Source organism: Scyliorhinus torazame, chromosome 6 (genome assembly GCF_047496885.1).
Source record: "Scyliorhinus torazame isolate Kashiwa2021f chromosome 6, sScyTor2.1, whole genome shotgun sequence".
Taxonomy (NCBI): domain Eukaryota; kingdom Metazoa; phylum Chordata; class Chondrichthyes; order Carcharhiniformes; family Scyliorhinidae; genus Scyliorhinus; species Scyliorhinus torazame.
In genome coordinates this window covers 167,179,733-167,189,437 of record NC_092712.1, presented here as the reverse complement: position 1 = coordinate 167,189,437, position 9,705 = coordinate 167,179,733, and the positions used below count along the sequence as shown (strand labels likewise).

Genomic DNA, 9,705 nt, shown 5'->3' with positions numbered 1-9,705 from the left:
ATATGTCAATACAAATACAGAATGTAATATTACTACGTGACTGCATAACCTAATAAAGGAGTTAGTGAGAATGAAAAAGGAGCCCCTGAGAAAAAAAATATAAGCCCGAAAATCAAAAACAACCATTGAGAAAATCTGAAAAGAGCTCTAAATCAAAATTTGATCCCTGCTCTAGAGCCTTCACATCTTTCCTGAAGTGCCCAGAATTTGACTCAATACTCTGCAATTAAAGCATGAAACCTATTTTATACATGCTGTTTTGCCTCAGCATGATAGCTTGCCTCGCTTGGTTCTTGCTCATGTTTGAATCTCACACCAGGACTTGATTATGTGATCCAGATTAACACCCATTATAATACTAGGATAATACTGTATTATATGAAGCTGTCTACCTTTGACCAAGTCATTCAAATTAGGTCCCATGTGCTGGTTTAGGTGGATATTGAAGAGTACATGCCAGTATGAAAATAAACATTCAGAGTTATCCCAGTCCTTGTTATTGTTCCTCCTTCAACAAGCACCGACAAATACAGATTACTCTTTGTAGGATGTTGCTTGTAGAATGTCCTCTGTATTTTGCCTAAAGAATAGCAGCCACTGCAATCAGGAACTAAATGTTTTAGCCCTCCTTCTCACCTTGCCCACATTTTAAATTAATGAGTACACAGGTGCAAGATACAAGATAGGCAACTAATAGAATCATGGAATTTACAGTGCAGAAGGAGGCTATTCAGCCCAACGAGTCTGCACTGGCCCTTGGAAAGAGCACCCTACTTAAGGCTAGGCCTCAACCCTATCCCTGTAACCCAGCAACACCAGCTAACCTTTTGAACACTGAGGCACAATTTGAGCATAGCCAATCCACCTAACCTGCACATCTTTGAACTGTGGTAGGAAACCGGAGCACCCGGAGGAAACCCACTCAGACACGGACAGAAAGTCCAAATTCCACACAGTCATCCGAGACCGGAATTAAACCTGGAACCCTGGAGCTGGGAGGTAGCAGTGCTAACCACTGTGCCACTGTGCCGTCCACTGCTAACATAGAAAAAATAGCACAACAAATATTATTGTGTCCAAGACAACTTTTAGGGAACACCTTTTAAAATAAAACATTAATACTTACTTGCCAAAATCAATATTAATAAACTTCTGCAAAAGCTCGTAAGTGGACAAAGTAACACCAAACTGGGGTGAGGAACGTAACACACGGGCTATGAAGGGGAAACAAACAAAAATGGTTACTTAAGACAGAACAAACTCCTCCACAAGAATACATGTAAAAATCACATCTGTGTACCTGCAACTCCTTTCCAGAAAGCACCTGGGCCCTCCTGTCGCAGGATCTTCCAGAAACAGTCCATCAATCCAGCATATTTAGTTTGCCCTTCACGTGCAGCTACCTGTAACCTTGTTTTGATAACATCAGCAGGTGTCACCAGAGAAGCTGCAGGCATCCCTAATATGAAAACAGCAAACATTTAAGAATTTCAATAAACCTGAAACCATACACAAATATCCAAGAACAACTTACTGAAAAGTTCCAGACTTGTCACGAACAACACAGTTTAAGTTGGAGGGGCACATACTTTATTTTCTTGCAGGGCAGGTTCCAAGAGATTTCCAAATAGACATTAAATAAGCTGACGCATAATAGGTTACTACACAAGAATACTTGGTTTAGAGATGAAACTATTAGGACAGGGGTCAGTGCTGGTGCTTCAACTATTCACGATCTATATTCATGACTCGAGTGAAGGGACCAAGTGCTTTATATCAAATTTTTTGATGAGACAAGGATAGACAGGAAAGCAAATGGTGTGGGGGCTACAGAGTGTTTGCAGAGATATACAAATAGGATAAGTGAGTGACAAAAAATTGTCAGATGGAGCATAATGTGGGAAAATTAAAATGTGAGGTTGTTTGGCAGGAAGAACAGAAAAGTAACTATTTGAATGAAGAGAGACTGCAGAATGCTGCAGTACAGAGGGATCCGAGTGTCCCAATGCTGTTGGGGAGGGTTTAAACTAACTTGGCAGGGGCTGAGATCCTATGAGAAGGTTCAGCAGGGGTAGCTGCACAGCCAAAATTAGAGGAGACATCAAGTGAGTCAGGAAGGCATAGAATGTTTAGACCAGTGAAGTTTCAAGGGAGTTTGGCAAGACTGGATGACATTTATTTTAATGCAAGGAGTCTGACAAACAAGGCAGGTGAATTGAGGGCACAATTAAAACATGAGGGTATGAGACACGGTTGAGAAAGGGGCGGAATTGGAAGCTCAATATTCATAAGATCGTAAGACATAGGAGCAGAGTTAGACCAGGTGGCCCATCAAATCTGCTCCGCCATTCAATCATGGCTGATATGGTTCTCATCCTCATTCTCCTGCCTTCTCCCCATAACCCCTGATCCCATTATTAATCAAGAAACTATCTATCTCTGTCTTAAAGACACTCAGTGATTTGGCCTCCACCGCCTTCTGCGGCAAAGGCTTCCACAGATTCACCACCCTCTGGCTGAAGAAATTCCCCCTCTCTACGTCCACTCTATCTGGGCCTCTCAGTATTCTGTAAGTTTGAATAAGATCCGCCCTCATCCTTCTAAACTCCCAACGAGTACAGACCCAGAGTCCTCAACCACTCCTCATATGACAAGCTCTTCATCCCAGGGATCATTCTTGTGAATGTCCTCTGGACCCTTTCCAAGGCCAGCAGATTCTCCCTTAGATACAGGGCCCAAAACTGCTCACAAAACTCCAAATGGGGTCTGACCTGAGCCTTATACAGTCTCAGAAGTACATCCCTGCTCTTGTATTCTAACCTCTTGACATGAATGCTCACATTTCAATGTACCTCGGTACACGTGACAATAAACAAGTCAAATCCAATCCCTTCCTAACTGCCGACTAATTACCTTAAGGGAATCTTGAACTAGGACTCCTAAGTCCCTCTGTGCTTCTGATTTCCTCTGCCTTTTCCCATTTGGAAAATAGTCTATGTCTCCATTCTTCCTATCAAAGTGCATAACCTCATACTTTTCCACATTGTATTCCACCTGCCACGTCTTTCCAGATACAAGATCCTCAGGTGAGATAGGGAAGGAGGTAAAAGCGGAGAGGGTGTCGCAATTTTGATTAGGGAATCAATTACAGCAGTAAAGAGGAATGACATCTTAGAAGGCTCTTTAGCTGAAGCTATAGAACTTAAAAATCAAAAAGGAACAATCACATTGCTGGGGGTGTTCTCTTGGTCCCCTAATGGTCTGAGAGAAATGGAAGAGTAGATATGTAGGCACATTTCAGAGAAGTGTAAAAGTAATAGGGTAGTAATAGTGGGGGATTTCAACTTCCCCAACATTAACTCGGGTAGCCATAGTGTAGAACGTTTATAGGGAGTGGAATTTGTAAAATGCATCCAGGAAAACTGTTAGATTCAAGACTGTTATGGAAAAGGAGAAGGATGGGCCTGAGATCAAAGTTCTAAACAGGAAAAGGCTGATTTTAATAAGATCAGATATGATTTGGTCAGAGTGGGCTGGGAGCAGACTTTTAGATAAATCTATGACAGAACAGTGTGACGCATTCAAGAAGAAATAGGGAGAGTAGGGCCAACATATTCCAATCAAGAAAAAAAGTGGGTCCAACAAATTCAGTGAACCCTGGATATCAAGGGATATACAGCATTGAATAAAGAGAAAAAGTGTGCCTTATGGCAGATATCATAATGCACAGGAGTAGAATTGGGCCACTCGGCCCATCGGGTCTGCTCCGCCATTCAATCATGGCTGATATGTTTCTCATCGCCATTCTCCTGTCTTCACCCCATAACCCCTGATCCCCTTATTAATCAAAAACCTATCTATCTCTGTCTTAAAGACACTCAGTGATTTGGCCTCCACAGCCTTCTGCAGCAAAGAGTTCCACAGATTCATCACCCTCTGGCTGAAGAAATTCCTCCTCAACTCTATTTTAAAGGATCGTCCCTTTAGTCTGAGATTGTGTCCTCTGGTTCTAGTTTTTCTTTTAAGTGGAAACATCCTCTCCACATCCACTCTATACAGACCTCGCAGTATCCTGTAAGTTTAAATAAGATCCCCCCCTCATCCGTATAAACTCCAACGAGTACAGACCCAGGGTTCTCAACCGTTTCTCATACGACAAGCACTTCATTCCAGGGATCATTCTTGTGAACCTCCTCTGGACCCTTTCCAAGGCCAGCACATCCTTCCTTACAGGGCCAAAACTGCTCACAATACTCCAAATGTGGTCTGACCAGGGCCTTATATAGCCTCATAAGTACATCCTGGTCTTGTATTTTAGCCCTCTCGACATGAATGCTAACATTGCATTTGCCTTCCTTACTGCTGACTGAACCTGCACGTTAACCTTAAGAGAATCGTGAACAAGGACTCCTAAGTCCCTTTGTGCTTCTGATTTCCTAAGCATTTCTCCATTTAGAAAATAGTCTATGCCTCCATTTCTCCTTCCAAAGTGCATAACCTCACACTTTTCCACATTGTATTCCATTTGTCACTTCTTTGCCCACTCTCCTAGCCTGTCCAAGTCCTTCTGCAGCCCACTTGCTTCCTCAATACTACCTGTCCCTCTACAGATCTTTGTATCATCTGCAAACTTAGCAACAGTGCCTTCAGTTCCTTCTTCCAGATCATTAATATATATTGTGAAACGTTGTGGTCCCATCACAGACCTGAGGCTCACCATTAGTCAACGGCTGCCATCCTGAAAAAAGATCCCTTTATCTCCACTCTCTGCCTTCTGCCAGTCAGCCAATCCTCTATCCATGCCAGGATCTTACCCTTAACACCATGGGCTCTTAACTTATTTAACAATCTCCTGTGCGGCACCTTGTCAAAGGCCTTCTGGAAATCTAAATAAATCACATCTGCTGGTTTTCCTTTGTCTAACCTCCTTGTTACTTCCTCGAAGAACTCAAAACAGATTTGTCAGACATGATCTCCCCTTGACGAAGCCATGCTGACTCAGTCCTATTTTATCATGCACTTCCAATCTCATCTTTAATAATGGACTCTAAAATCTTACCAATGCCCGAAGTCAGGCTAACCGGCCTACAATTTCCCGTCTTCTGCCTCCTTCCCTTCTTAAACAGCGGTGTTACATTAACCACTTTCCAGTCCTGAGACCCTTCCTGCCTCTAGTGATTCCTGAAGGATCACCAGCAATGCCTCCACAATCTCCTCAGCTATCTCTTTTAGAACCCTGGGGTGTAGTCCATCTGGTCCAGGTGATTTATCCACCTTAAGACCTTTCCGTTTCCCCAGAACAAGTACTCAGGACAGAGAAGCCCTAAAGGCATATAGAATTTGCAAGCGGGAACTTAAAAAGAAAATTAGGAGAGCAAAAATGGGACATGAAAGGATACTGGCAGGTAAAATACAAGAAAACCTAAGTTGTTTTACAAGTACATTAAGGGTAAAAGGATAACTAGGGAAAGAGTAGGGCCCATTAAGGACTACAGTGGTAATTTGTGTATGGAGCCGGAGGACGTAGGTAGGGTCGATTTTCACTTGTGAGAGAAACAGTGAGGGTATAGAAATCAGGGAAAAGGACCTGTGATAAAATTAAAGAGATTAACATAGGCAGAGAGGAGGTTCTGAGCGATCTGGCACACTTAAAAGTAGACAAATCTCCTGGGCCAGATGAAATGTATCCCAGGCTATTGAGTGAGGCAGTGGAGGAAATAGCAGGGGTGTTGGCAATAATTTCAATTTCTCTCTGGCCACAGAGGTGCTGGAGGACTGGAGGATAGCCAATGTGGTACCATTATTCAACAAGGGTGGAAGGGATAAACTGGGGAACTATAGGCCAGTCAGTTTAGCCTCAGTGGTGGTGAAACTATTGGAAGCAATTCTGAGTGACAGAATTAATTTGCTTTTGGAGAGGCAGGGATTAATTAAGAACAGTCAGCATGGTTTAGTTCAAGGCAGGTCATGTCTGACCAACATTTTTAATTTTCAAAGAGGTGACCAGGTGAGGGAAATCCGTTTGACGTAGCCTACTTGGACTTCAGCGAGACTTTTGAAAAGGTCCCAAATGGTAGACTGATAGCGATGGTAAGAGCCCATGGGATCCAAGAAAATTTGGCAAATTGGATCCAGAATTGTCTGAGTGGCAGGAAGTAGAGGGTGATGTTCGTAGAGTGTTTTTCTGACTCAAAACCTGTGTCCAGTGGCGTCCCATGGGATCAGTGTTGAGGCCCTTGCTGTTTGTGGATTATATGAATGATTTAGACATGAATGTAGGAGGGTTGATTCGTAAGTTTGCAGATGATACAAAAATTTGTGGGGTGGTAAATCGTGAGGCTAGCCTTAGATTACAGGAGTGTATTGACAGGCTGGTCAGCTGGACTGATCAGTGGCAAATGGAATTCAATCCGGATAGGTGTGAGGTGATGCACTTGAGCAGGACAAACAAGTCAAGGGAATACATGATAAATGGCAGGACCGAGGATCACCAGGACCTTGGTGTGCATGTACACTGGTCCCTTAAGGTATCAGAACAAGTGGTCACAGTGGTTAAGAAGGCATAAGGTATACTTGCCTTCATTAGCAGAGACATAGAGTTTAAGAGCAGGGAGGTTATGCTGGAACTGTATAAAATGTTGGTTAGGCCACAACTAACGTACTGTGCGCAGTTCTGGAATTCACATGATAGGAGGGATGTGATAGCACTGGAAATTTCACAGAGGACATTTACCAGGATGTTGCCCGGACTGGAGAGTTTTAGTTATGAAGAGAGATTGGATAGCCTGGGGTTCCTTTCCTTGGAGCAGAGGAGGGACATGATTGAAATGTATACAATTATGAGGGGCATAGATAGACAGGAAGACATTTGTCCCCTTTGTGGAGGGTTCAATGACCAGGGGGCATAGATTTAAAGTAAGGGGCAGGAGGATTAAAAGGGATGTGAGGAAAAGCTTTTTCGCCCAGAGGGTAGTGGGAATCTGGAACTCACTGCCCGAAAAGATGGTGGAAGGAGAGATCCTCATAACATGAAAGGAGTATTCAGATGTACACTTGTTATTTTTTTTTTCATTCATGGGGTGTGGGCATCGCAGGCAGTGCCAGCATATATTGCCCATCCCATTGCCATTGCTGCGGGTCTGGAGTCACATATAGTCCAGACCAGGTAAGGATGGCAGATATCCTTCCCTAAAGGACATTAGTGAACCAGGTAGTTTTTTAAATGACAATCGACAATGGTTTCATGGTAATCACCAGATTTTTATTGAATTCAGTTTTCACCATCTGCAGTGGCGGGCTTTGAACCTGGAACCCCAGAGCAGTACTCTGGGTCTCTGGACAGTGACAATACCAGTACATCACCACCTTCCCCAGATGCAATAGCATTCAAGGCTATGGGCCAAGTGTTGGAAAATGGGATTAGAATAATTGGGTGGCTGTTTTTGACCGGCGCTGACGTAATGTGTCAAAGGGCCTTTTTTGTGTTGTGCCTCCATGACTCCTTGTACATGAACCACAAAAAGTTAGCATGCTGGCACAGCAAGTAGTTCTGAAAGCAAATGGAATGTTGGCCTTATAAAAGTAGGTAAATATTGCTCCAACTGCGCAGCACATTGGTGAGACCACACCTTGAGTACTGTGTACAGCTTTGGTCTTCCTTACTTGCATTGTACAGCTTTTGAAGGTTCATAAGGGCAATTTCTGGTATGAAGGTGTTGTCACATCAAATAAGATTGAGCAGGTTGGGCCTATACTCGATGGAGTTTGGAAGTTTGAGAGGTGATGTCACTGAAACACATAAGATTCTGTATGAGGTGGCTTTCCAAGAAGATTCTGAGAGGATGTTTGCCCTCATGGGGAAGTCCAGAACCAGGACGGTAGTTTCAAAATAAGGAGTCTTCCACTTAGGGTGAATACGAGCAGGAATTTCTTCTCTTTGAAAGTTGTTTATCTTTGGAATTCCCTTCCACAGTTAACAGTAGTCTCGATCAATGGACATATTCAAGGTGAGTTATGGTCAGGTGTTTGATTGACAAAGCAATCAAGGGTTATAGGGGCAGACAGAAAAGGAGAGTGAAGGCCAGAACCAGATCAGCCAACATCTTAATGGATGGTTGAGCAGGTTCGATGGGCCAAATAGCTGACTCCTGCTCCTTTTTCTTATGTTCTTATTCTCATGAGTAGCCTTTTTGTCAACATCTGTACAGTAAACTCCACTCCGTAGAAAACTTGAACAACTTCAGAAGCATCAAAGTTTCCTTGAGAAATGGTTTTGCGAATGCCTCCAATGTTTGATACTGGTTCGATGTGTTATTTTGGATATGGCTCAGATAGGCCTACAACATTGTTTCACCTACACAAATCTTCCTCAAGACTTCCGGGTGCGGCGATGACCAGCTGAGTCGCACGTTTCGGCAGCTCCCTGTGAAACGGACTTTTGGGCTCTTGATAGGAGCCCCAACGGCAATTTTGACGGCTAAAAACACTGTGCGGTAAACCAGAAGGGAATCCCCCTGGATACGGATGGAAAAAGGAGGAGAGAGTGGCCAGATTGCAGTGGATCCTTTAGAACAGCGGCAAGGAAGGCAAGCAAAAACCAAGATGGCGTCGGAAGGTGGCAGTTTAACATGGGGCCCTGAACAACAAGAGTTCTTGAAATGCTGTGTGGAAGAGATCAAAAAGGAAATGAAGAAAGAGCTGTTGGCCCCGATACTACAGGCGATCGAAGGGCTAAAGGAGGAACAAAAGACCCAGGAGCGGGAGCTTCGGGTCGTGAAGGCAAAGGCAGCCGAGAATGAGGACGATATACAGGGCCTGGTGGTGAAGGCGGAGACGCAGGAGGCACATCAGAAACGATGTGTGGAAAGGTTGGAGGCACTGGAAAACAACGCAAGGAGGAACAACCTGAGGATTCTTGGTCTTCCTGAAGGTGTGGAGGGAGCGGACGTCGGGGCATATGTGAGCACGATGCTGCACTCGTTAATGGGAGCGGAGGCCCCGGCGGGTCCGTTGGAGGTGGAGGGAGCATACCGAGTGATGGCGCGAGGACCGAGAGCAGGAGAAATTCCCAGAGCCATAGTGGTGAGATTCCTCCGTTTTAAGGATAGAGAAATGGTCCTTAGATGGGCGAAGAAAACTCGGAGCAGTAAATGGGAGAACGCGGTGATCCGCGTTTATCAAGACTGGAGTGCGGAGGTGGCGAGAAGGAGGGCGAGCTTTAATCGGGCCAAGGCGGTGCTTCATAAAAAGAAGATAAAATTTGGAATGCTGCAACCGGCAAGACTGTGGGTCACATATCGAGGGAGGCACCACTACTTTGAGACGGCGGATGAAGCGTGGACTTTTATTGTAGAAGAAAAACTGGAATGAGCGGGTTATTAAAAAGAACGTTTGAACAAAGTGGTGGGGCGAATGTGGGGGGCAAAGAGGGGTTTTATGTACTAATCCTGCGATGTGGTATCTTTTCTCTCTCCCACAGGTGGTGATGGGGGGAGGAGGGGAGGTGGAGGAGATGGGGCGTTGGCCATTGGGGGCGGGGCCAAGGGAGAAGCGCGGGCTTGGTTCCCGCGCTATGATAATCATGGCGGGAATAGAGAAGCAGGAAGGAGGGGGCGTCGCACGGTGCGAGCCGAGGTCACGGGGGGAAGCCGAGGTCAGCCAGAGTTTGCTGACTTCTGGGAGCAACATGGGGGGAGTAATTACGCT

General features: G+C 44.7%; 1 protein-coding gene across 1 annotated transcript in view; it reads right to left on the bottom strand.

The window, feature by feature from the left end:
* Nucleotides 1-534: 534 nt before the first annotated feature.
* Nucleotides 535-9,705, bottom strand: part of slc25a13 (solute carrier family 25 member 13) — a 470,724-nt gene continuing 461,553 nt past the window's right edge. The window contains exons 15-17 of the mRNA XM_072510240.1: nt 1,301-1,459; nt 1,127-1,214; nt 535-580 (exon numbers count right to left, since the gene is read on the bottom strand). Of these exons, the coding sequence (XP_072366341.1) occupies nt 535-580; nt 1,127-1,214; nt 1,301-1,459 (293 nt within the window). The remainder of the gene's footprint in view (nt 581-1,126; nt 1,215-1,300; nt 1,460-9,705) is intronic.